The sequence below is a fragment of the Lontra canadensis genome, unplaced genomic scaffold (assembly GCF_010015895.1).
Source record: "Lontra canadensis isolate GAN:19392208 unplaced genomic scaffold, GSC_riverotter_1.0 scaffold93, whole genome shotgun sequence".
In the NCBI taxonomy this organism is placed as follows: Eukaryota; Metazoa; Chordata; class Mammalia; order Carnivora; family Mustelidae; genus Lontra; species Lontra canadensis.
The window spans coordinates 7,717,851-7,744,822 of NW_022631087.1; the positions used below are offsets into that span (position 1 = coordinate 7,717,851).

At 57.6% G+C, this 26,972-nt stretch overlaps 1 protein-coding gene across 8 annotated transcripts; it reads right to left on the bottom strand.

Moving 5' to 3' along the window:
* Positions 1 to 1,951: 1,951 nt before the first annotated feature.
* LOC116854613 (casein kinase I) lies at positions 1,952 to 25,906 on the bottom strand. Of its 8 annotated transcripts, none has more exons than XM_032836665.1 (10): positions 22,288 to 22,363; positions 13,974 to 14,084; positions 13,683 to 13,831; positions 11,837 to 12,065; positions 11,082 to 11,252; positions 9,466 to 9,614; positions 5,187 to 5,379; positions 4,929 to 5,068; positions 4,153 to 4,218; positions 1,952 to 3,045 (listed from the first exon to the last, which is right to left on the bottom strand). In XM_032836665.1, exons 1-9 carry the CDS (start codon positions 22,361 to 22,363, stop codon positions 4,186 to 4,188), a joined length of 1,251 nt encoding a protein of 416 aa, XP_032692556.1. In that variant the 3' UTR covers positions 1,952 to 3,045; positions 4,153 to 4,185. The 8 variants fall into 8 exon arrangements, with proteins under 8 accessions (XP_032692556.1, XP_032692555.1, XP_032692553.1 ...); XM_032836664.1 differs by having other exon boundaries at positions 1,952 to 3,048; XM_032836662.1 differs by lacking the exon at positions 1,952 to 3,045 and adding an exon at positions 3,183 to 3,221.
* Between the last annotated feature and the right edge of the window lie 1,066 nt (positions 25,907 to 26,972).

A 26,972-nucleotide genomic window follows, 5' to 3' on the forward strand; every position in this document is an offset into this window, starting at 1 on the left:
CCAGGCACCTGTAGGAGCCCAGTCACTGTTTGTTGCATGAATGAAAATGATTCACCAAGTGGCACGTTTGCCCCCTCCAGTCTGGGCAAAATTTCTGGGCGATTATTTGGCATACTTAATAAAAATAAACTGTTTGGGGCACCTGGGTGGCTCAGTGGGTTAAGCCGCTGCCTTCGGCTCAGGTCATGCTCTCAGGGTCCTGGGATCGAGTCCCGCATCGGGCTCTCTGCTCAGCAGGGAACCTGCTTCCCTCTCTCTCTCTCTCTCTCTGCCTGCCTCTGTCTACTTGTGATCTCTGTCAAATCAATAAATAAAATCTTAAAAAAAAAATAAACTGTTTGCATGGTTGACACGTCTTGGTCACTTCTGGCCTCAGCTAAATGTCATTTCCTCAGAGACTGTCAGCCACCACCCACTCCCATATACATTAGTTTGCCAAATAAGAAACAGGAAGAATGAACCAGAAACCAGTGAAGATGGTAGGTGCGTGTGTGTGTGTGGGGGGGGGGGGGGGTGCGGACAGGGGAGGGGCCAGGAACAGGAGTGATTCTCTGATTATAACTTTTTATATAGCTTGACTGTCATATACGTGATATCTCCAAAAAGTAAAATGAAAACAAGGGGCTGGGGAGGAGGGGAGAGCACTAACTCATTATCAAAATCAATACAATAACCACAGAGAGAAAAGAATAATTTCAAGGTACTTCTGGGCACTGGCCTCTGACAGCACCCCCTAAGTGAGGTACATTCTAAAAAGACAATAAAATCCCCCCAAATTGTAAAAACACAAATTTACTCCATAGGCATACATTTAGTAGTATTACTAAAATTGGAATTTTAATACAGCAAACAACACATTAGTGTTACTAGGTATTAAGGTCTTCCCTGCAAAAGGTTATATATAAAGATTTTCAAAGATTTGCTTCCCTTGTATTTTCCCTAGGGGCCCGTCGTTGGTAAGGCCACACTCACTGTTTGACATCAGATGCATTGCCTAAAGGTGCTGAGGGGAGGGCAAGGAGAGCTGGGGGGTCACTAACTCTCCCAGACAGGCTTTCCTGTGGTCGGCTCTGGTGCATTGCCCAGACTTCTGGGCCTTCTGGTGTTCCTTGATGGTTGTGAATACAGACTTATGTGGATGGCCAGCAGGAGACCCTCCCCCAGGCCTGAGGCAGGCCATGGGGGTCCCTGGGTCTTCAAATGCCAGCACGGAACAGACTTGCATTCTGGGGGTTTGAGCTATGCCCAGGACTTCCAATACGCCCCCTGGAGAATCTCTCAAAGACCTCGCCCTCTCTCCAGGTTCACAGATGAGTCAGGTGGCTTTGCTCTCTTACGGGTGATGGTGGCAAACAGTGGCTCTTGGGTTAATGAGAAGTTGGAAAGTAAACTGCGTTGGATAAAGGTAAACTGATAAATTCTTCCTTACGCTGCAGAGACAAAGGCTGAGGGCCGCTCCTTTTTCAAGGCCAGGCAGGAGGCACTGTGAGCGTGGAACCTGACGCCAGGACCCTCACTCACAGGGCTCCCTGGTCAACGGCAGGGTTCGAATCCTGGTTCTGCTGCCGGAGAGCTGGCTGTGGGACCTCGGGCAAGTCATTTTACTTGTGCCTTGTTTACCCCTCTGAAGGCAGGGAGATTAACAGGACCGAACTCAGAATTCTCGTGTGCATAAGATCGTGTTGTGAAGAGCGCTTTGAACCTTCCTATGCAGTGTGGTCCTGGGCCTGCGGGATCCCCTGGACCTCGGGAGGATGCAGACTCAGTCTCCACACCAATCTGCACTTGAATGAGGCCCCAGCTGGCATGGCTGCAGTTTCTGAAACACTGGTGTAAAGTAACCCCAGGGAGGTACCCATCACTGGCCTAGTCATCCCCAGCGGCCACACCTGCTCCCAGGCCTGCTTGGGGAGAAACCCCCAGAGCAAAAATGTGAACCAAGGGCTATCTGTTTCACTTTATCCTTTTCTACTTTATTACTTCAAATTAACAACCACAATAAAGCTCAAAAAAGTCCAATATTTACACAGGAAAAAAGTACAAAATTCCCCCCAAAGTTCTTCAGTATTTTTTTTTCAGTTTTTTAAATTACAAAGTAATAAAAAGCTTTGCTCTTTAATTAAAAAAAAAAAAAAGGAAAAGAAAAAAAGGGGAAAAAGAGGTAAATAAATTAGGAAATACACACACAGAGAAAACAAACAAAAATAAAGTAAAAATGGGTGTTAACTAGGAGGGGTGGATGAATCCGGTGCCCATCCCTGACCCCAGGCTCCTCCTGGAGAGAGAGGCAGAACACGGGGAGGGAAGGTGGGGCGCCAGGTGAGTGTGGCCTGCCCGGAGAATTAATTCATAACCCAGGAGCCGGATGCTTTCTGGAAGTAGTCACAGATCTGCCCTAAGACCACGGAAAGGGGATGGGGCTGCCACAGGCTGCTGACAGTCTCAGGGATCGACAGTGACAAGGACCCTCTATGCCCTTCTTGGGGGCCACAGAAAGTCACCGCCTACCCCTGTGTTCTTGTTAGGAGGGCGAGAACCAAAAGTCCACCTGGCAGGTGGGGCAGGGCACCTGCTGTCCTGGGAGCTACAAAGACAGACACACACACACACACACACACACAAGGAATCCCAGCCCCCACCACCTCGCCACCCATTCCTCAAAGTCTTCTTGGAGAGGCAAAGAGACCCAGACGTTCAGGGGACACTGAAAAGCCCAACCCAGAAATTTGGCCACAGTCATTTCGGGGCAGTAGGAGCTGTGCCTGTCTCCTGGGGTCCCGAGACTCAAGAGCACCCAGTGGGATCTACCCCGATCAACCACACCATTCCCCCCGGCTCCTCAGGCCACCTCTTGATGGCACACGAGGACCAGCGGCATCTCCAACATGGAAATAGCCCCTCTTGGCCGGTGTCTGCGCTGGCTGGGGCACGGCCGTGGCGCCTGGCGTGTGGAGCCCCATGTCTGGGGAGCATTTGGCTGCCTGAAGGTTGTGGACAATGGGAAATGCGTAGGGACAAGAATCCTCTGTGCTGAAGGCATCCCATCTTCTTGCCAATGGCAAAAAAAAAAAAAAAAAGGAGAAAAAGAAAAAGAAAAAAAGAAAAATAAAAGAAAATCCATCGTCGGTTTTATGCTGGGTTTTTTTTTCTTTTTGTTCTTTTGAGTGGTTTTTTTCCCCATCTTTTTGTTGTTGTTTTTAAAAGAAAATACAGTGAAGACACTGGAAGGGGGAGAGAAAACAGATCAGATGCACGTCTGCCTCTGGCCACCATCCGCCAGACAACCTGAGTCCCCATGCTCCTGTCACGAGGCTTTGAGCGGGTCCCTCTCCAGGGACACAGTGGGTGCTCCATTTTCATGGGAAGAACAAAATCTCTCTCCCTCCTCCTCCGTCCTCTCGGTGAGCAGCCACGCACCTGCCCCTCCCTGCGACGGAAAGACTGGTTCCCCGACCTGAGAGCTGGCGAAGGCAAGCCCTGTTTCACGTCCCAGCTCTAGCCGTGGAATGAATTTCTGCAAATCACCTCACGCTCAGGGCGTCCTGGTGTGAGGCCACGCTGGTGAAGCCCCCTGCCACATACCTATTCCCCAGGGAGCTCAGATGTTTCCCCCTACAGCCCTCCCCTCCCAGAACCTTCCCTCTGCCCCCTGCGCTTCCCCAAGTCAGGCTCCTGTACTTGGGGGTTTATCTGATGTAAAACGTGGCCCTTGGTGGCCTCCCAGAGCCCTTTGGCCAGTGTGAATCTCCGTGGGATGCCCAAGTACAGGACCCGGTTCTAAGTGCTTTATGGGAATGACATGTTTAACAGCCCAGGGGCTAAGGTAGGACTAAAGGCCTGGGGGCAACTGTCAGCCCCCAGGGCTGTCTTGGCTAAGAACTAACTCTTCTGCGGACTACTGGAAGGGGGACAGGGACAGCCAACAGAGGGACAGAGAATGGAGGACTGGCCTGAGGGCAGAGGGAGGCTTTTTCCAGCTGAAATTAGCTGGTATGGGCTGGGCTGAGCCAAGTAGCTCTAAGGTAAATTCTCTCAAGAGCTGTTGATTGGGGTGGGGGGGCGGGGAGAGGCCCTGCCACTCCCCGCCCCCCCCCCAGGCCGTGGGTGTTTCTAGACCTGGCTGGGCTCCATCTGCCGCAGATACTGACTCACCTAAGCAAATACTGGTCCGATGGTGGCTCTTCCTCACTTTCCGAGATGGTCAAATGGCACGCTTGTCTTTGAGAGGAGAGACACAGAGGCGGGGAGGGGATAAGCTGCTGCTGACAGCAGTCTGGCAAGTCTCTCCCCACTGTGGAGCTCCCTGCCCACCCCCACTGCCCCTGGAACCAAGGGAAGGGGAGTGTGACCTCAATGACCCTAGGACATAGCTGCTTCAGAGACAAAGCAGCTGCTCCACGCCACATGGACATCACATTGGGGCCACCAGACTCCCAGCTCATGGCCCGTCCTGGGGCTCACCCACCACAAGCAAAAGGACCAAGGCAGGTCTCCTGCTGCCTCTGCAGGAGATCCCTGGGCAACTACAGACTCCCCCTTCCCAACTTTCTGAGTCCAAACACGGTCCCAAGTGAGGCCACCAGCAGAATCTGCCCATCCCTCCACCCTGTGCTGACAGGGACCTGAGGGGGACTTCCCGACGGCTGGGACCACGACCCCTCCTCCATGAGCTCCCTGTGGCCCACTGGGGCGGGGCCTGGCTCCCTGTGGCCCAGCTCTACCACTAGCTCTGAGCCTGCTTAGGCTCTGCTCCCTGGGGCTAAGCCAACCTCAGGAAATTAAATGAAGCCAGGTCCCTTCCTCAACAAAAGGGGCTGCTCCAAGGTCATCGGAGAGAGGAGAATGGAAGCGGGAGCCCTGACTCCCCCAGGCCACGGCCCTCGGGCCCACTGGCGAGGCAGAGGAGGCCGGCAGCCAGGGCAGCTCACCTGTGAGGCTGAAATCCGGGAGACCTCTTGCCGCCCAGTGAGGTCGGAGGAGGAGACGTTGGCAGGCGCCCCCCTGTGTAGCCTCATGCTCACCTTCCTCTCTCTGTCGACTCGTGAGATCGCTCTGGGAGAAGTATTGCCTAGAGGAGGAGAGGTAGGGAGAGGCAGGGGGAAGCCCCCCATCAGTGTCCAGACCCCCGTCGCTCCGGCCCCCCTTGGGCCCAGCCCACTGCGCAAGGGGCCCCCCACCCCGCTCACCAGCTTGCTGGATGCGGGAGGCCGGGGTGGAAGCCACAGGCTCTGCTGCACTGCGGAGCCGGTTGGCGGCAGCCCCTGTGGGCGGGCCAGGGGGTAGGGCCCGGGTTGCCGAGCCACGGAGCTGTCCCATCCTCTCCTCGCGCTCGTGCTCTCGCCGCTCCCGGTCCACGTCCTCGGGGTTCCGGGCTGCGCCCTGCGGGGAAGAGAGGAGACCCGGTCAGGCCTGTGAGGTCCAGCCCTCCCACTGGGCAGAGTACGGGGAAGAGGCCGGGTGGGCCCCTGGGGAAGAGGCAGCTCGGAAACCCTCTGGTCCAACCTCCTCCCCACCAGGCGGGAGACCTGGAAATGATTCCCAAACACACAGTACAGAGAAACAAAGCCACACGACCGCCCGGAGGAAGGAGGAAGCTGGGTCAGAGGAATGGGCCGAGGTCACTCTGCCCTGGTCTCATGGGGCTGAGGCAGAGTTGGGAGGGCTAATGCCCCAGAGGACTAAGGGCACTCCTTGGCCCTCCCAACCCAGGTCCCTGCTGTGTTCCGAAGCCCTCAGCCCCTCCAAGTTTCCAAACAAGCAGAGCAGGTGTTCAGAGACCCAGAGAATGAGGAACAAGGCTAGCTAAAAGCAGGGACAGCGTCTGAACCAGGGAGCCAGCCAGGGGATCCCATCAAAGGTTGTTCTTGCCCCATCCCTGGAGCCGGCAATGACTTCCGGCAGGTGCTGTCGGGGAGGCCCTGGGACTCACACGGATGCTGCTGGCCCTGGGACAAGACAGGAGCTCAGGGGGAGCTTGAGAAAGAATGGGCTAGGTGCCCCCATGGGAGGAAAAAGAGGCCTAACAGGTAGGATGGGGCGGAAGGGTTCCGGGAGCCCCCAGGGCCTGCCCTCCGGCCGCTGCCACCCCAGTGCAGGAAGAAAGGAGACAGCCTCAGAGAGAGGAGCATGGCATGGGAGCGGCATCTGGCCGCATTACCTAGTTGGTCCTGGGGTCGTCCACAGGGAAGGGCGGGGGGCTGGCATGAGGGGGGCCGCATCTGTGGAGGAGAGAGCTGCAGGCTGAGTAGGGGGGCCTGTTCATGGGCCACGGGGCACAGGCTCCTGCAACCCTGTGTCTCTCCCAGGCACCTGGCCAGGAAGGCCCTGCTATCCTTGGGAAACGAGGGCTGGGGGCGGCCCTTGCCTTTAAGCAACTCCAAGAGATAGGGGCTGGGGAGCAGAATGATCCCTGAACCCTAGTGAGGAGTCGAGGCCCAAGGAGCCCTCGTGACCTGTGTGGGCTCACACAGCTCAGGGCAGAGCCAGGGTTTAAATCCAGGCCTCTGCCCCCCGATCCTACTCTGCACCCCCAAAGAGCTTAGGAGGGACATACATCCCCAGTCCTCCCACCCACAAGCCTGACAGGGCAGGCCTGGAACCCCCGAGGCTCTAGCTCCTGACTCCAGTCTCCACCCAGCCCCACCCCGGACCCCGGGCTCCCATCAGCGACAGGACGGCAGAGAGCACCTGAGCCCCAGAAACAGAGCAGGCCTATGTAAGAGCTGCAGCCCCATTCAGGAAACCTGCGGGCCGGGTGGGGGACAAGCCCATCCCTGGCCTGGGCCAACGGAGGCTGGTGAAGCCGAGGGGTCCACTCAGAGGGGTACAGGCCAGGGGTGAGCAACTGCGCAGAGGGCTACACCCTGACCCCAGCAGGCTCAGGTCAAGGCTAGCCCCAAAGCAGGAGGAGCTACTTTCCACGTTTCCATCCAACCAGTGACGCCTCAAGAAATGCACACCGGGGAGGTTTCTTGGCTTTTATTCGCCCACAGGAAACACAAAAAGTCAACACCAAAGTCACACAAGCATCCAGCCCTGCAGTGCAGACCCCTGTCCTTGGCTACACTGAGTATCCTCCGGGCTTGCTGGTTGGACCTCGGAAAACGGTGCCTCCGTGTGCGGACCGCAACGTCCCAGGCTCCAGGGAGCCAGAGGTCCGGGGGCCCTGACGCTGAATGGGGTGGCTACTTCAGGGAGAGCCGCTTGCAGTCAGGGGTGGGATCCTTCTCCCAGGAGTCCGTAGCCCTGGGTGCCCAGCATGGTGTCCGGTCTGTAGGTAGGTGCTGGTAAGTGCATCGGGGGCCTGGCCTTGGGACGAAGGCATGGAAGGTCCCCACCACGTGTCTGCAGATGCTTCCGCCAACGGGCAGCTGGAGATGGTGGAGTTCACCGTGGGGTGATGGGCTCAAAGGCGCCCAGCGATCCAGTCCAGGCCCTCAGGTCAGAGACTGGTGCAGAATAAGGCTGTGGGCACCTCTGTTTGGCTCCTGACTCCAGAGCCTGCCTCGAAGGGGACCCCGGGGAGGGGTCGAAGTGCCAGCAGTGGGTGGGGAGGGTGCTCCTGGCCGGGCTTGAGGGGAGATCTTGTCAGCTGGATGGTCCCATGAGAGGTTCTGTAAGGAGCCATCTAGAGCAGCACTGCCCCACAGAACTTTCTGTGATGACAGAAATGTTCACGTCTGCCTTGTTGGATCTGATAGCCACTCACCAGCCCCGTGTGGCTCCAAACAACTTGAAACGCAGCAAATTCGACTGAAGAGCTACGTTTTCAGTTTTGGTTAATTTTAATTAATTAAAAATCAGCCACACGTAGCCACCAGCTACCATATTGCATGGCGCAAGCCCCAAGACAACGTAAAACCCGTTCTCGGAGCTACACTGCGAGGAAGGGCCAAGCCCATCCCTGAAGCCGACCCAGGGATGACTTTCCACACAGATGGGGGCAGTGCCCAACGTCCAGATGCCTTGAGCAATGAATGCCCTTTGGGCGAGAAGAGCCGGCCCCTGGCCCTCGGCCACACTCCCAGCTAGGAGGTCTGGGCCAGAAGGTTCCCCACTGCCCATCGCCCGCCCCCACCCCTCGAGTCCCCTGGCCTGTGGGACCGTGGCTCTCTGCCCAATCTCTGTCAGACTCCTTAGGGTACAGTACCAAGTCCCCGCCTAAGCCCCAGAGAGAAGAGGGCCGCGAGCCCAGGTGCTGAGCCCTGCATCCAGGAGAAGCTGCCCTCAGGTCCTGGGCATCTGGCGTCCGCCACGAAAGGAGTAGCACACCAGCATGAGGTGCAGAACAGGTAGGTGGAGGCGCTTAATGAGTTCAGGTTCAATACAGAGGCCACCGTCAGGGTCTTGCTGAAGCCATTCTTGGTGCCCATTCCCACCAGGTCCTCCAGGGCAGTGAACATCATCCCTTCTTCAGGCTCCGTTCATGAGGCAGCTGATTGATCCCCAAGAATCTCACGGCAGGGCCTTCACCACTCCCTCTCCACTGCACCCCACCACGCCAAGGGACACCTCCTCAGGCCTGGCCCCGATGGGCTCAGACACATCTGGTGACGTCAGAACTGGGGCCCTGGAGTCCAGACCACAGGCCAGTAGTTTTGGGGGGGCAGCTCCTCCACCTCCTCCACGGGCCTATCTGGAGGGCCCTGGGTGCCCAGGGGCACCGGGCACCTGGAAGGGACAGAGAGCACAGCAGAGGCTCAGCCTCTTGTGCTCGCCCAGCCAAGCGGTAAATCTTGGAAAGGCCGGGCCTCTGAGGGTCCTTACCAGTATGAGGGTGAGTACGTGGGCCCAGGACAGGGACAGGGACAGGGCAGCGCAATGGCTTCGTTGTCACGGGGCTGAGCCTGGCTCGAGGAAGCCCCCTTTTCCAGAAGAGATGTGAAACAAGACACACGATTTCACAGATTCCGGAGCTCTGGGCACTGCTGACGGGCTGACGCTTCTCCCCACCGCCCCCAACCCCCAAAACCCTTAAAAGAGGGAGACAGAGCAACCGCCTAGCAAGACCCAGGGTCCCATGACCAGGAAGAAAGAAACCACAATGAATGGGTCCAGGCTGGCCAGAGGGGCCATGGTGAAGGCAGCTGCCTGGGGCGTGCAGGACAGCAAGAGCAGGGTGGTGTAGGCGACAATCAGGACAGCCGGAGGGCCCGCCAGCGCCATCCACGCCCTGCCAAGGGCACCTAGGAGGGACTCAAGGCCTGGCCAGGTCCTCTTCGGCCCGGTGGGAGGCGGTGCCCTGCCTGGGCCCCACTGCCCGCGGCGGCACACGCGCTCATCACAGATGAGGCTAGAGTGGGAGGACCGCGGGGACTCCGGGAGCCCAGCGAGGTCGCGTGCCCTGTCCAGCTCAGAGCCCCCACTTTTCGGGAGCCCCACCCGCCACAGGGTTACTTTGGCCTTAGGAGTCGGGGCCTTCCCCGTCCAGTCCCCCAAGCCCGCCTTGGCCTCCAGGTGACTCACGAATTTGAGCATGTTCCAGTCGAAGACGTAGTCGTAGGAGAAGCCCTGCCGGTGGAAGAGGTTGCGGAAGAGCTGGCGCAGGTACGAGTAGTCAGGCTTGTCGTCGAACCGCAGGGAGCGGCAGAAGTTGAGGTATGTGGAGAACTCGGCTGGGAGAGGGCACAGAAAAGGCTGCCGTGAGGCCCAGCCTCCCGGGGTCCCCGCCCCCGCAGCCCGCATCATCCTACCCACCCGCTGTCCCTCCAAAGGCTCTCAGTCTCAGAGGGGACAAGAGGACGACAGAGCAGAACAATGGTCCTCCTTATGGCGCTAAAACCCTTGCATGCCGGGGAGCAGAGCCTTAAAGACTCGACGAGAAGGGCCGGGAGTTAGGTGCGCGCGCCCCTCGCAGCAAGGGCACCCCAGGGCCACAGGCCACAGCTCTACCTGCTCTTGCCAATCACTCTGGGGAGCAGGCATGCAGATGGCAGGTCAAGAGCTGTCATAAAATCCAAAGGACAGTCAAGGGCCCAGGGGGAGCTCCAAACGTGACTGAAGCCACAGGAGGCAAACCTCCATCTCCTCCTCCGGAAAGCAGGGCCGGGGCAGCCCCCAGGACGAACAGAAAATGCACACTGGCCTCTGACCCGTCCCTGGCACGGGAATTCCTCAAACCCTCATAAACCCTTAAATGCTAACAGCACTGGGCGCATCTTTTGTTCCAATGAGGCGACTCTGGGTGGCCTCCTAATGGCTCCTGGATGGGTGGGAGCTGGTCACCAGAAAGACCAAGCCTAAGACCGTGCTTAGAAGCTTAGAATTTCCAGCGTCCATCCCCAAACACTTCTTTAGAAGGGAGAGTGCCTGAAAACAGAGTTAGTACTCACTTATGTCTACACGAGGAAGCCTCCACAAACATCCCAACAGCATGGGGTTTGGACAGCTTCCAGGTTGGTGAACACATCCCCATACAGGAGGGTGACACGCCCCAACTCCACGGGGACAGAAGTCCCTGTGCTCGGCCCCTTGCAGCCCTCACGCTCTGTTATCTTTTCATCTGGCCGTTCATCTACATTTTTTATCTTGGCCTTTCATAAGGTGCCACACAGAGGAAGTTTCCCTGAGTCCTGTGAGCTGCTCTAGCAAATTCATCCCTGCTGGGGGAGGGGAGAACATGGGAACCTCATCGCAGAGCACAGGTAGAAAGCTGGACTTGTGACTGACCTCGGGCTGGTGGGGGGCTCTCATGGGATGGAGCCCCAAACTATGGGATCTCCCACTGTCTCTAGGCAGACCATGTCAAATGGAGTCAAGCTAGAGGGCACCCAACAGTGTCCCAGAGAACGGCTTGATGGAGGAAACCCCCACACGTGTGGTGAGCCCATGTGTCAGAAGGGGCCTCTGCATGGGTGGTAAAGGGGCCTCACAGGGCAAGGAAAAATGAGCTTTTCTTACTCGAAGCCCTCATGAGATGAGGCGGGCGGGGGAAGGGGGGCCGAGCAGTGATAGCCAGCCTGTGACCAACGCTCTGACGCTGGGGCAGCGGGGGTCCAATTTGGGCTGGGTGGCCCTGTCTTCCCCTCAGGGAGGCCTTGAAGGGTTCCCCGGCCAGCCGCCGTCCTCACGGGGCTACTCACAGGGGTAGCCTTTGCAGAGGACCTCGATGGGCGTCGACATCTTCTTCTCACTGATGCGCTCATACTTCTGGCGCTTGGTGGCCGCTTTGAGGCCCTGCCAGGGCAGGGAGCCCAGGTTGAAGTACATGAGTACGTAGCCCAGACTCTCCAGGTCGTCGCGGCGGCTTTGCTCTGCACGGAATGGAGGACGAGGTGAGGGGCGGGGTCTGCGGGGGCTCCTGGCCAACAGGAACCAGGCCCCCCTCCTCCAGGACATGCTCCTCAACTAGGGACACCGCCCACACCCCCTCACCCCACTGCCTGGCCCACCAGCTAGCTGTGACTCCAGCAGAGACACAGCTTACAGTCACCCTTCTACAGAAAAAGATGCGGGGCCCAGCTTTTCCTACTCAATCAGGGCCTAGTTTCTCCAGCTCAGGCATCTCCGCATTCAGCCGCTGGAGAGCAGGCAGCCCCGGGCCTCCTTGCCAGCCCCCCCACCCCGGGACAGGGCACAAGTGCAGCCTCAGACAGGGCCAGGGTCAAATCCGACTCAGTACCTCAAGCACCCGTGAGCCCGTGTCCCCCACACAATGGAAAGCGAACACCTGCCCAGGTTGCTATAGGGCTGAAGTCAGGTATCTTAAGGTGGTGGCCATGCCACAGCTGTCCTGAAGGGGAAAACCTGACTTTGTGGCAACAATGGGGGGGGAAATACCTCCAGCCGCAGAGAGCCAGGGCCCCGGCCCGCTAGTCCACAGGCCTCATGCACTTACCGATGCCCAGGTGGGTATTGATGGAGGCGTAGCGGGCAGTGCCAGTCAAGTTCTTGTTTTCCCGGTAGGGGATGTGCTGGTGCGTGCGGGCGTCCCGGTACTTCTTGGCCAGGCCGAAGTCGATGATGTACACCAGGTTGCCCTTCTTCCCCAACCCCATGAGGAAGTTGTCAGGTTTGACGTCCCGGTGTATGAAGTTCTTGGAGTGGATGTACTCGATGCGGCTAATCTGGGGGAGGAGAAAGCAAGGCATTCAGCGAGTGGTCTGGGGGTGTGCTTCTACCGAGCAGTCGGGGCCAGGCCCTGCAGTGGGGCCTGAGGGCTGGGACGGTAGGGACAGAAAACACACATCCATGATCCCTGCCTTGGGTAGGAGAGAAAGATCTGTCTCTGCAGCTGTGTGAGATGATTTCAAGGGGGCAGGTCAGAAACAGCTTCCCGGAGGAAGTGACACAGACAGGAATTGTGAAAGAGGAGTTCACCAAGGTTACTGTGAGACGGAGAGGGGAGAGAACAAGGTAGGAAAGCTAATGGTAAGATCTAGAAACAAAGCCTGGAAAGGCATCTGGGCCCGCAAGGAAGCCTCTGCTGCCCAGATGTACGCCCACATCGGACTAGAGGAGCCGAAGTTAGAGAGGAGTGTCGAAGGTTGTTCTAGCAATCAGATTGTGGGGGAAGGGAGAGGGAGGAGCACCAGTGAAGCCTCAACTCAGCTGGGGTGACAGAGAGGGAGGACCAAAGACAGGCTCTGTGCTCTAGCTTGCCAAGGACACCAAAGTCAAGCAGACACACAGACCCTGTCTTTCACCACTATGTCAAAAACTTAAATTAACATATAAGCACATGGTACGTTCTCTGGCAAGTCCATTCCTTCTCTGGGTCGGTCTCAGGCTTCTGAGAACAAACAGCCTTATCTGGCTTGGCTGAGTATTACCTACTGTGTCCAATCCTGGGGGAATCCGACAATGCTCCCCCGCACACGCACATTTAGCCTGAAACTGCAGGGGTCTGCAGACTTCCGGCGGGCCAGCCGCAGACCCAGAGCCTGCCTAACGGAGCCCCGTCCGTGTATCATTCCGGGTCCCAAATCCTATGTTTTTCTCTTTTTAAAAGGGTTTTCTGCCCTGAGTTTATAAAGGGTGCTAGGATCGAAGAACTGCTTATCAGTAGGCATTCATCTGCTCTGGTCCAGGCACTGCGTGGTGTCCCTCTTGATCCTGCAACAGCCCAGCAAAGGGGAGACTCTCATCTGAGATGACGGACACTCACAGAGACTTAGTGACCACCCAGAGTCAGCACAGCGGGGTGCAAGCCAGGTCTGTGTGATCGCTAGCTTCAGAATCATCCCAGGGACGCCTGGGTGGCTCAGTGGGTTGAGCCTCTGCCTTCGGCTCAGTTCATGATCTCAGGGTCCTGGGATCGAGCCCTCATCGGGCTCCCTGCTCAGCGGGGGGCCTGCTTCCCCCTCTCTCTGCCTGCCTCTCTGCCCACTTGTGATCTCTATCAAATAAATAAATAAAATCTTTAAAAATTAAAAAAAAAAAATAATAATCCCAGGGCAGAGTCCTAGGTCCTACTCCAGGATCCCAACCCAGGAGGCCTAGAGATCTGCATTTCACGCCCCCCACCCCACCATTCTACAGTCAGTGGTCAAGGTCCCCTGGTCCTGGTCCAGGCACCAAGGCTGTCCTATGTCCCTGTCACTACCTCCTGCTATGGCATCCTTCAGAGGCAGAAGGCAGGGCTGGTACCCTGTGCCCAGTGGGGAAACAGAGGCTGGAAGGGAAGCCACAAGCCCAGCAGGGCCCACAGTCCCTGGCTGGGGAGGACTGATGGGGGGACTCACCATCTGGTCCGCCAGGAGCAGCACCGTCTTGAGGCTGAACTTGCGGGAGCAGAAGTTGAAGAGGTCCTCGAGGCTGGGCCCTAGCAGCTCCATGACCATCACATTGTAGTCCCCCTCCGCTCCGCACCACTTGATGGATGGGATTCCCACTGAGGGCCAGAAAACGGCTGTCAGGGTGGGACCACCCCCTGCACACACGCGCACACACACACACACACACACACACACACACACACGCGCGCGCCGCCAGAGCGCCTCAGGCCCCGCCCCCAGGCCCCGCCCAGCCCTCACCTCCTCCCTGCATCATCTTGTAGAACTTGCTCTCGATGTGCAGCTGCGGGTGCTTCGTTTTCACACACTCAAGCTTGATGGCAACTTCTTCACCAGAGGCAATATTGGCACCTGCCAGGGGCGGAGGAGAGCACAGGGGACCTGGGTCACGCTCGGCCAGGCAGCTGGCCTCAAGCCAGGGCCAAGCCGGACGTCTATGCCTGAGCAGCTCAGCACCCCTTGGGGGATGGCAGAAAAGCAGCAGAGGGCCCAGCACTGCATCCAAGGGAAGCGGAGGGACCGTGGGCACAGAGCAGACCCCCGGGCCAGTTGGGGCGGGAGGGGAGGGTGAGAAGAGCAGCACGTGCGAGGGGAAGGCCGGGAGGAACTGCGGACACGTCACAGAGCCACAGGCTGGTGCAGCCAGAATGTCAGATGCGAAGGGAGGCGAGATGGGCTGCAGACGGCTCACAGATCACGCGAGAGGAATTTTACCCTGGAGAGTGGGAGCCCCTGAGCTGGAGAGGAGTGAGGTCAGTGGGATGTCAGGAAAAAGGAGGAGAGAAGGGAGTGGGGCAAGCTTCTGTCTCAAGAAGTCCCATGAAAGACCCAAACCCAAACTGCCTTGCCTCAGTTTCCCCAGCTCTAATACTGAGTGGGCTGAGTTAGAGGCCAGGGGCCAGACTGAGGGACAGAGGCCAGGCGTCACTGCAGCAGGGGTGACTGAAACCGTGGAGCCTTAGCGCACACACACACAGAGCAGAAGAGCCAGGGGAGGACAGCAGCCCAGAAGACTGTAGGACAAGAGAAAGCCTGCGTCTCAAGTCAGGGGACAAGATGAGGCTCTGCCATGAGCAGCCCCAGAACCACTGGCTGGCCATCTGAGAAAAGACACCATAGTTCACCCCACACACACCAGAAATCCCGAGTGAAGCCAAAGTTTGTGTGGAAAAAAGAAAAAGGTGGGGTATAAGTGAGCACAGCCGCTTTGCCTTTTTATTGTTGTTAAGTCAGCTCTACACCCAACATGGGGCTCGAACTCACAACCCCAAGATCAAGAGTCGCACGCTGCCAGGCACTGAGCCGCCAGGCACCCCTGCACAGTCACTTTGAAAACCAGGCTGGCATTTACCCAGTAGAGTTGAATACACACAAACCCTTTCCCAAGCAAGCCCATTCCCGAGTGTCTGTCCTTCAGAATCATGGGAGCTCCAGGAGGACAAGAATGTCATGACTCCCAACCACCCAGAAGTCCGACATCAGAATGGCCAAGTTGCCATGCAGTCGGAGAGAAGGCCACAGGGCAGGGCAAAGGAACGGATACTGGCTCCAGGCAGCTGGTGCGTGGCTCCCAGCATTTTTTTTTTTAAGATTTGATTTATTTGTCAGAGAGAGAAAGCGCACTCACAAGCGGGAAAGCAGCGGGCAGAGGGAGAAGCAGGCTCTCCGCTAACAAGGAGCCTGCTGTGGGGCTCAATCCCAGGACCCCGGGATCCTGACTCAAGCAGAGAACAGACGCTTAACCAACTGAGCCACCCAGGCATCTCTCGGCTCCCAGCATCTTAACGCGTTGTCCGAGAGAGCGAGGAGCCGCACCATCCACGAGAACCCAAGGTGGAGACAAGCCAGTGCCCAGCAACGGGCCGTGTGGACAAACTGAATGCTTCTCTCCACGCAGCGGGACGTTACTCAGCCACAGGAAGGAATGAAGGACTGTTACATGCTACAGCATCGATGAACCCTGCAAACGTCCTACGCGAACAAGCCAGACACCAAAGCACAGATGTAGGATTCCATTATAGGAACTGTCCAGAATAGGTAAATCGGCAGAGCCCGGAAGTAGACTGGTGATTGCCAGGGATGGGAAGGGGGAAAGAGGGTGTGCCTATCTAACGGGTATGGGGTTTTCTTTTGGGGTGATGAAAATGTTTGCGGGAGGGCGCCTGGGTGGTTCAGTTGGTTAAGCGACTGCCTTCGGCTCAGGTCATGATCCTGGAGTCCCGGGATCGAGTCCCACATCTCTGCTCAGCAGAATCTGCTTCTCCTTCTGACCCTCCCCCCTCTCATGCTCTCCCTCATTCTCTCTCAGATGAATAAACAAAATCTTAAAAAAAAAGAAAAAGAAAATGTTTGCAGGAACTAGATGGGAACGGTGGTTGCACAACACTAGGAATGTACCAAATGCGACTGAATTGTGTATTTTAAAAACAGTTAATTGTATTATGCAAATTTTACCTCTGTTGAAGGAGAGGAAGAGACAGAAGGCAGGCACAGTTGAAAAGATACAATGCTGAACGGGGTTAGGTCTAGGGATACAAACGTAACAAAACTCTTTAACACAAGGGAACAATTTTCCCTCTGAGGGGAAAGGAGAGGAGGGGACACCATGGGGCGGCAGGGGCCTACATGGTGACAGGCACGTCCTCCTCTGAGGGGAAGGGAGGAAGGGTGCCTGACAGCATGCACACTTGCTGTATGTCTTCTTTTGCATCTACTCACACTTAATAAAAAGAAAACAATGAGACCTGAGAAGAGGAGAAGAGAAAACTGCCTTACAACTTTGGAACAGGCAAAGCTTTTTATCCCTGATTTAAAACCCAAAGGCCATTTAGAAAAAAGAAAAAAAAAAATGGCTCCATCCCATCCAAAATGGGAATCCCTTCTTCGTGGCAAAAACACCAGCAACAGGGGCGCCTGGGTGGCTCAGTGAGTTAAGCCTCTGCCTTCAGCTGGGGTCATGATCTCCGGGTCCTAGGAGCCCGCATCAGCCTCTCTGCTCAGCAGGGAGCCTGCTTCCCTTCCTCTCTCTCTGCCTACTTGTGATCTCTGTCTGTCAAATAAATAAATAAAATCTTTAAAAAAAACAAACAAAACACCGGCAACAAAGTCCTATGAACTATCCCTGTAACTTACCAGTGGCAAGGGGATGATGGCACTAACATGTTAACCAGCTCCTATGCCCCAGTAGGAAAAAGACCAAAGGCTCAAAGGAAACAGGGTAAAGGACCTACAGAGATGCTTCAAGAGAAAGAAATCATTAATATAAAAATGGTGAGATGCTCAACCTCCTTGTGAGAGTAACGCAAATGTTCCCCAAAGAGCTCCCCCACCAGTGCCTGGCGGAAGTCCTGCGGTGAGACGCCTGCGCTGTCCTGCGTGGGGCTGTGGGGCAGTGGGGACCATGGCTCGAGGAGCTCATGTGTTAACTGAATAAGCCAGCTCCCAGTTTGGGGGTGCACTCAACACCCTAGTGAGTACAGAAAGGGCCTGGATGAGGCGGTCCGCTGTGGGGTGTTTGCAACAGCAGAACTTGGACACAGCCCAGATGGCCGTCATTCTGGGGCCTGGTTAAATGAAGAATGGCCCATCAATAACATGGAATACAATGGAAAAAGAATGAGGAAGCTCTCTCTGTGCAGAAGTGGAAAGATCTCTCAAAGATACAGGAAGTGAAAAAGCAAAGTACAGAACAGTATGTATTCTATGCTCTTTCCAGTTTAAAAAAAATAAAAAGATGGGGGAAATAATACTGATCTGTTTGGTTGTATCTACATAAGAAAACGCTGGAAAGAAGCAGGAGAAACCAGTGAGGGACAGGCAGGGCTACGCTGACCCCTAGCCCAGGAGGGGACAACATTTTACTGGATTCTAGATTATGGACTGCCATCTTTCCTGACACCTCTTTTGGGATATAATTCACGTACTACACAATTATTTCTTTAAAGTGTACAATTCAGTGGTTTTTAGTGTACTCGCAAGGCTGTGTGATTCACACCCCAATCAACTTCAGAACATTTTCACCATCTCCAAAGCCCAGGCCCCTTCAGTTTTCGCTCTGCATCTCCCCCAAACCCCAGCTCCAGGCCACCACTCATCTACTTTCTGTATCTGTGGGTTTGCCTGTTCTGGATGTTTCTTTTAAATGGAATCATACAACATGTGATCCCTTGTGACTGGCTTCTTTCACTCGGCATGTTTTTGCGTTTTGGTTTTTGGTTTTGTTTTCATTTGTGAACCCCATAAAATAAAATTAATAAGAAAACAGATCAACAAATCCAGGGAGCAGCTGGAGAAAAACTACTTTGCAAACTGTAAACCACTTCTGGCACATCAGCAATGTATCACCGGGGAGGGTCCCGCCTGTTTCTGGAAGGCAGGGAGGGCGTGGCATGGGAGGCTGTTCTGAGGTATCAACAGGCTTCCAAGAATGCCTGGCCCAAGGGCGCCTGGTGGCTCAGTCTGTTAAGCCACTGCCTTTGGCTCAGGTCATGATCCCAGGGTCCTGGGATCAAGTCCTGCCTCGGGCTCCTTGCTTGGCAGGGAGCCTGCTTCTGTCTCTGTCTGCCACTCTGCCCACTTGTGCGCGTGCACAAGTGTGCGCTCTCTCTCTCTCTCTCTCTCTCTCTCACACACACACACACACACACACACACACAAATAAATAAAATCTTAAAAAAAAAAAAAAAGTAAGTGTTCAGCAGAAGCTTGGGCTTGGTAAGTACAGCCCCCTGGGCCTCAGACATGAGCCCAGTGCCCTAACCACAGACAGGCCAGTGGGAGGAAAGGAGGCAAGGGCTCCGGGAGGCGTGAGCGGGACTGTGCCAGACAGAGGTCACAGCACATGCAAAGGCCCGCTGGGAGTGGGGTACAGTGAGTTGAGTGGTTCGCTGCAGCTTGAGCTTGAGGCAGCTGTGGGAGACTGTGGAAGAGGTGATCAGAAAGGTCTCAAATGCCAAGTGATCTTGGCCTTGAGCCTGAGACTTCACGGGCCAGGCACGGATGCCTTATTAGAGGGATTCACAGCCTCCGCCCTACTGACGTCTGGGGCCCCGCAATTCTTTCTCATGGGACCTGTGCTGTGTGTTGTAGGACGGACTGCAGCGTCCCTAACACCAGCTCTCAGCAGCACACCCTCTTCCCTCAGTTCCAACGATAAGAAACGTCCCCAGACCTGGGGGACAAATCCGCCCCCCACCCCCACCCCTGTTCAGACCCACTGGCATGTTAGAAAGGACTGGAGAGGACATGATGGGCAAGGGAAACCCAGATGAGAGCTGATGGTGACCCCAGCCCCGGCAGGGGGCAGAGACCAAGACACTCGGAAAGTAGGGCCCCTAGGACTGTGATTCAGCAGACGGATGCAGGGAAGAGAGGTGCTGCAGAGAACACCCTTCCCTGAGATGGGGAGGGGCAGGTGGGAGGAGCCCTTTACCCCCCCCCCAGCCCCAACTCCCCCGCCATCCTGCAAGGACAACTGTTTGTATCTCTAGCTGACACATACAGAAACTGAAACACTTAAGGCCAAGAGATCAAACACCACACTAACTTCCCCAGGACAGGGAGCTCGCTCTCAGGTGAAGCTTCTGGGTTCCTGGAGAGTGTTGGAAAACGCCCACAGTGGGCGCCCCCCCCCCCCAGGTTCCCACCAAGGCAGGGGCCCCTCAGCTGCTTCCGACCTGTCTGGAAACTACCAGCCTTCTCTCTGGTCTCCCTGAATTCTCACTGCTGAGGCTCAGAAAGGTTAAGTAACTGGCCCAAGGTCACAGGACTTGTTGGGGCAGAGCTGGGTTTTGAATGTGAGTCCCCAAAGTCCCTGCTTTTTTCTCTCTCCCAAATGTCTAGCATCTCATTCATTCCACCGATAGACACACTGAGGCCCAGACCAGCGGAGGCAGCCCTGCCCAGACAAGCTCAACTCACCCTCTATGGGGGCAGCAAAGGAGAACTCTAAGCGGGAAATGCCGGAACAGGGGCAGGGAGAGCAGAGGTGACCCAGCAATTAGGGACAGTGGCCCCATGGGGGGATGGGCCAATCTGGAAAACACAGGTGGACATAGAGAAGGGCCTGGAGCTGGCCAGCCCTAGGATCGGGGGCCTGGGGATGCCCTGGGTAGGCAGAGGGGGTGACCAAGCTCACACCAGGGCTCATTCAGATACCAACACGGACACACAGGACAGGACCCTGGGGAGACCGATGCCCTGCCAATTAGAACTGAGGAACAGACACCACGAGTAAAGCACAGGGAGCTCTTGAGGGCGCACAGCCAGTGGTGGTAGAGGGGACACAGTCTCGGCCACTTCTGGACCCTGTGCAGCTGCTCCGAGACCCTCATGAGAGGCCGCAGGCCTTGCAGCCACATCCACCCAGTACTCGCCTGTGGCTGATCCTGGAAAGCAGGGCCTGGAGGCCGCGCCCAGCCCCACCTGCAGAGGCCATCTGGAGTCAGGCCCTGGCACTGGCACCAGTGACAAGAATGTGGCCAGGGCTTTGAACAAAGGGAGCCAGCGAGGCCAGCCGGGGAGGCCCTACAATCACCACTGTCCCCGCAGCAGCGCAACAGGAGCCCAGGAAGGAGGAGGCAGGACACAGCATCAGGCCAGGGTCCCCTGGACCTGAGCACCCAGCAGAGGCTGGACAGGAGAACTGCTCTCCAGGCAGAACTGGCACCCCACCCCCACTCAGGCCCAAGAGGACCCAAATCCTCTGACAGTAGCAAATCCCCAAAAAAGACCTCAGGCTGGTGGAGGACACAACAGAAGAGTGCCACAGCTGGGCCGAGCACGCGCAGGTGTGCACACTGGGGTCTCATTACCGCTCACCACCTTGCAGGCCTTCTGACCCCATTCTACCCATGGGGAAGCCAAGACCAGCGGAGGTCATCACCCATTCAAGGGCATACAGCTGATGCAAGAAAAGCCAGCCCCCAAGCCCTGGTAGAATTTACTCCAGAGCCTATACAAAGAGGAGTAAAGCTAGACTGGGTTTTCAAAATGAACTAGATAAACAGGAAGTCCTACCCCCAGGGAGGTTTCTCCACATGGACCAGGACTAGCTTTCCAAATGACCTTGGCCTGCCCCTCCCCTTTCAGGGCTTCTGTTCCCTTCTACGGGAAGAAGGCCCTGGACTGGATGTTTCCTGGGAGCAGATGTGCATCTGTGCCAAAAGCCACTGCTCCCTCTTTTTGCCCTTGGTCAGTCAGGCCTCATCATCCCATGAACTTTCCATATGGGGACACTGAGGCACAGAGCAGCCACCTGACTTTCCCAACGGCTGCACAAAGCCAGGTCTGGAACTCAGGTCTGTCTGACATCTCCCTCCCATGTTCTGTCACACTCTTGCACTCACATGGGTGCAAGGGCTGCCTTTTCTAGCGGGCAAGAGAAGCAGCGACCGCGCACCTGCTTCTGGCTGTGTGCGGAACAGGAGGGCTCCAGCTCGACCTGCTGCTGTGTGAGGCAACCACAACCAAAGAGGAGCCTGCCCAGCACCAACTACGTGCTCAGACAGTGAGTGTCCCTTCCCTGTCCTCTCTGATGGGGCAGGGGGCAGCTCATGGAGAAGCAGAGTTCATACCCCAAGAGAGCAGAGACCCAGACCGCTGGGTAAGAGACCGCCCCCTGCCTCCCGGGTTCAGAACCAGCAAGCACAGCACACGGCCTTGTTGTTTTTCTCTGCCCAGGACAGAAATGATTTACTTTGCTTTTCTAAGGAGGGCAAGAGCGGCCAAGAGACAGGAATGAGGCCAAACCCCAGGGGCTGGACACCCTGCGCTATCAATTCCCACTCGCAACTATCGCCACAGGCCCTCCCCTCCAGACCAGCAACTGCAGGGGAAGGGCCGTGGCTCCCGACCACGCATGCGCTCGGGCAGCTGAGACGGAGGCAGTTGAAGGCAGGAGCCTCTCCTCTGCCAGGCTGAGGAACGGGGTTGAGATGTCAGCGAGTTGTTTAAAATGACAACAGGAGCGCAAACTCAGACTTTCAACAGGAAGCACATCCGGAGAGAATGATCCTGAAAACTCTGGCCAGACCCGTACCCCCACCCCTACCCAGAGGTTACTGGGAGAGACTGCGTCACTGTCATTCCAAAGCCAGCCTGGGCTGAATTCCAGGGGCCAGAGCAGAGGGAGGGGGCCCAGCTGGGAGCTGAGCGATAGTCCAGGCCTCTTCTGTCTACCAGCATCCTTCCCCCAGGAGGCAAGAAACAGGGGTGCTACCCCAGCCGGGGCCTTCCCACGCCCAGCTGGAGACCCAGGTCATCTGCAGCTGGACACCAGAGCTAAAAATACCCTCCTGCGTGCAGCCTGCAGCAAGCGGGAACCCCGCCCCACCCTGACTGTGTGACCCACTCCCCTGGTCAGCCTCACCCCCAACCTGCTGCTTCTCTCCCTACCTGGCATGGCCCTGGGGACAAAATGACCAAAAACGTGCCACTGGAGGCTGGAGCCAAGTTCCAGCTGGACAGCCTGAAGTCCCCACATGTTTCCTCCTACTCGTCTCTGGCACTGTCCCAGGGGCCCCAGAGCCACCAGGCTGAAGTCAGGGACACTCACCCAGGTAGATGTCTCCGAAGGACCCACTCCCAATCTTCCGTCCAAGGCGGTACTTGTTCCCCACACGCAGCTCCATGACTCACTCACTGCAGAGGGGAGCAGAGACACAGGGGTCAGGGAGGCGGGGAGCTGGGAAGGGAGCCTCGCCAGCTGGCCCCCACCACACCCGCCCCCCAAAGGCCCTCCCACTGTACAAGAACAGAGCTGGCCTGGCTTCGCCTGAGGGCACCCGGGTGTCAGGTGGGCCAGAGTGTCCCCCTGTGAGGGCCAGGAGGCAGGCTGAGGACGTGCGTCAGGGGCTAATGCCCCAAAGCAAAGAGCCAAGTAAGCATCTCCTTGGGGGACATTCATTTGGGGACGCTCCGCTAGGAGCCTCTCAGGGGAGGGCCAGTCACAAGGGGCCAAGACCCTAAGAGGGAAAATCAAAGACAAAGGGGGTGGCGGGGGGTGGAAATCGGGAGCTGATCACTCTGAGACTGCCACCACGGCAACCACCAGCAAGTTCTCACCTTCCGGGATGGGAGCACATGTTGACTGGAGGGTCCCACAGGAGTTCCTGAGCCCCTTTAAGACTCAGAAACGACAGGGTCCCCTGCTTCCAACCCCAAGCCCCCACGCTTCTGGTCACAAGTATTGGGCACCAAGCCTCCACAGCCTGGCCCAGTCTTTCCAGAGGCCAGAAGTTGCCATCTTGAGAGAGAGGCCTCCTCTCCAGCTCAGAGGGCAGGCAGGGAAGGGGGCCTCAGAGCAGCCAGCCGTCTCCCCCTCTCGACCTCACGACACCGAGCTCCTCACACAGAGCTTTTCCTTGAATGGACAGTTTGGGGCTGGCTTTCTTCAAGACTAGAAGGAGGGTCTCCTTAGAGAGCCCCAAAGAGCAACTGAGGGGACCACGGCCAGGTTTTTAGCCACCAGGCTCTGGGGTGGACGGAGAGGTCTGATCGGAGTGGCTCCTCTCCTTCCCGTGCCCCACCCTGGGTGCCCAAGCTCATGCGACATCAGGGGCCACCCTGATAGAGACCTCTGCTCTCTGAGGTCCTGGCCCACAGAAAGGGAAACTCAAAGGCTGGGAGCCGGTTTCTACACTTAGGGGATAGAGGACGGCGGCTATGGAACGCGAGAAGGATGGGGGATCCCTAAGATCTCAGAATGTCTAGAGAAGAGGCCTCCCTCTACAGACAGGGAACTTGGGCCTAGAGAGGCCGCGTCACCTGCCCCTGCTCCCCAGCAGCAAGTTGGTGGCAGTCTCCTCACCTGGGACCCAGACAGGGTTCCCGCTGCCCCCACCTGACACAAACAGGACTTACTTCCTGCCAGGGCTGGGAAGCAAAGCAGGACGATGGAGAAGGAGCTGCACGAGGCACAGCAGCCGGCCCCTTCCCCATGCCCAGGGATATCCCCAAAGCCAGACCCACCTGGGAGGGGAGATGGGAAAGATTTAATTCGCAGATGGCCAGGCTGGAGCTCTCTGCCCCCAGCAGAGGCAAGAAGCCACCAGCTCCTGCCCAAGAGACACCTCTTGCCCCAGGACCTAACTCCCAGCGGAGCGGTCACGAGCCCTTCACTGAGGACCACAAGGAAGCAGCCTCCACCCCAGGCCAGCCAAACTCTGGGCTCTCAACCAAGGGCCTCTGCCCACACGCCTGGCCGGTGGCCGCCAGTGGAACGCACTCCACATTTGCAGAAAACTCACATGCCACACATTTCACATACACAGTGACCTGTGTGTACACTCCAAAGGAAGAAAGAAAAGCCAACACACACCAGGGGCCCCACAGTGGGGCGGTGGGGGGGGGTACTAGGGAGAGAGGAAGGAGGGAGGGTGTCGCGAGTGTGTACATACACAAACACTGCCCCCCCCCCCGTTTTCCGCCAACGCCAATTCGGAGACCACACATGGCAGCCGGGAAAGCCGCAGGTTAGGAAAGGAACATAAATATACCCGCATCCTATATTACATAAATACCCACGCCGGGTTATATAAATACCCGCGCCCTCCGTCTGGGTGCCTTACATAAATACACTGCACATGACCCCCCAGCCCCTCCCCACTCACCGGGCTGTGGGCAGAGAAGGGGAGAAGAGAGGGCGCAAACAACCAGCCCTGCCGGAAACCACTGCTGGGCGCTAGCCTCCCAGACCCGGGGGGCCAGGCCCCCAGGGAGAGTCTACACGGTCCCAGCCCGATCCCCTAAAAACCCTCCCAGAGGAGAGGAAAAAGGATCCAGTCGGGAAAAGGAGAAGCTTCCCAGTTCTTTGCCGCTTCTCCCATGGGGGGTGGGGGGGGGGTTGGAATAAACGAAGTTAAAAAAAAAAAAAAAAGGGCAGACGCAAACCTGGAGTTTCAGCTTTAAACAAATTACACAAACTACCAAACAGCAGAGCGCATGGGCAGGTTTCTTACTCTCTGACACCCCCTCACCCCCAGCCAGGGCCCTCGTCACTGGACCATTAAAGTAGAAATTGGAGGGACATTCTAGACAGGAAGGCAAACGAGCCCCAAGCCCAGGCATCCGCTGGGCGCAACTTCAGACACTCCGGATCTCCTTCCCTTCTCCCGGAATCCTTCTCCCCGCGGAAGGCTGTGCCAAGAGGAACATATGCAGAACTCAGGGAAAAGTTGGGGAGGGGGCTCACCCCACTTGGAGTCTGGGCGTGAAGAGGGGCTCGGGGATCCTCTCTCTAGAGCTAACCCGGCCACGGACATAGTTTCATGTGCCACAGAGACTCGCAAAACACGGATTTCTCACGGGCAGAAATGGGAGAATCCGAGCTGATACATAACCCCCACCCCTTTCTTTTCTCCACAAAGGAAAACAGAATCGGTGGCTGGGTGACCACACAGCCCAGCACGTCGGGGGGCCCCCCACGCGCCCCCGAGCGCCCCCATCCACCGTGCGGGAGCAGCCTCGCTGACCCCCAGGTCCCGAGCCAGGACAGAAGGGGGGAGGCGCCGCTGATTGTCCGGCGAAACACACACAAGCCCGGGGTCTGGCCGGGAAGCCCGAGTCAACAGTATCAACAGTCTCGGGTGCCCCCGGCGCCCCGGGCCTGGACGCCCCCCGTTCCCGCAGCGTCCCCCAGTTACAGCCCCGGGGATGGCCTCTCGGCCGGCTGGGGCCTTGAAGGGTCCAGCTGGGGGAGGGGGAGGCGGGCCGGACTTGGGGGGGGGGGCTCCCCCGGCGAAGCCTGCAAAATAATAGTCACCCTCCTCCTCCTCGTCCCCAGCCGCGCCTTTGTCCTCGCCGGGCCGAGCGGGCGGCGCCCGGGCTGCACCCCCCGCCCCGTACCCGAGTGCGAACGCGCGTGTGTCCGCCCTCCCCTCCCCTCCCTCTCGCGCAAAAACAAAGAGGCGGAGGGAGCTCCGTTTCCCCCCGGGTTTGCGCCCCTCCGCGGGCTCGCGCCCCCCCAATATTTACCCCGCCGGGAAGGCTCCGGTGCCGGGCCGCTGCTCGGGGGGCTGCCGCGGGCGGGGGCGGCCCGCCGGGGCGGATGCCGGAGGATTCGCGGAGCCGCCCGGCGCGCCAGCCTCTCCCGGCCCAGCCGCCGCCGCTACCGCCGCCGCCGCCGCGCTCCGCTCCTCTCGGCCCCGGCCGGGCTCGGGCTCTGGCTCTGGGTTCTCGCCGCCGCCGCCGCCGCCGCCGCCTCCCTCCTCCGGGCCCTCCTGCCCGCCCTCCCCCGCCGCCGGCTCGCGCGCTCCCGTTCGGCGCGCGCCCGCCGGCTCCCATTGAGCCCCGGGCCCGACCGCTGATGTCATCCCCGGCCCGCCGCCGCCGCCCCGGAGGATTTAAAGGGCCCGCGCCTCGGCTCCCGGGGACGCTGGGGGTGGGGGGAGCGCTAGGCCGGGAAACACGGTTTAGCCATCCCTCCCCCACGCCTGGCGAGGAGCGCGTTGCAGGAACGCGGTCTTACGTGTGGGCCGGGGAACACACACGGCCACCGACACCCTGATCAGGTCTGGGGCACAGGTGGAAAAAGCTGGGTGGGGGTGGGGAGGAGGCGGTGCACAAAAAGCCGGGATTTTCTAGATCCCAAAGCCTCTTCTTCCCCCGGTTCTCTCTCCTCTCAAACCAAAGCAGTGGCCCCTGCGAAGGCCACAGCAAAAAAAAGAATGTTTGGGGAGTTGGGGGCTCTGAGTACTACAGAGAACACAGGTCAATGATTGGACAGGACAGCAGGAGACAGAGAGGGCCCAGTTGACAAAAGATCCAGGGAGGTAGCCAGGGCTCAGCTACCCTCACCACCTCGCGTGTCCCTCACCCCACAGAAGGGACTCTCCCAGCTCTTCCAGCAGCCCAGACTATGATGAGCACAAACCCTGATCCTGGTCTCACTGGTTCAGTGAGGAACCTGGCACACTGCCAGGGAACTAACATGGAGTCAGGGTCCCTGGCAGTGCAGGGTTTGCTAAGGCACCTGCCAACTCTGGCCTTGGCTTTCCACATCTGCAAAATCAGGAAGGAGACCCTTGGCTCCCCAGGTCACTGGGAAAATTAATTATGGCTTCTCACCAGCTTCCAGGGTAGCCAATGAAAGGTTCTAATGCAAAGTTATTAAAACAATGATATTGACACTGGGCCATGCAAAGCTCCAAATTATGACACACGTCCATCCACACACATGGCTGTGATGGTGGAAACATGAAATACCAGAGCGCGCTGCAGCCAGTCCAGGAAGCATGGTTC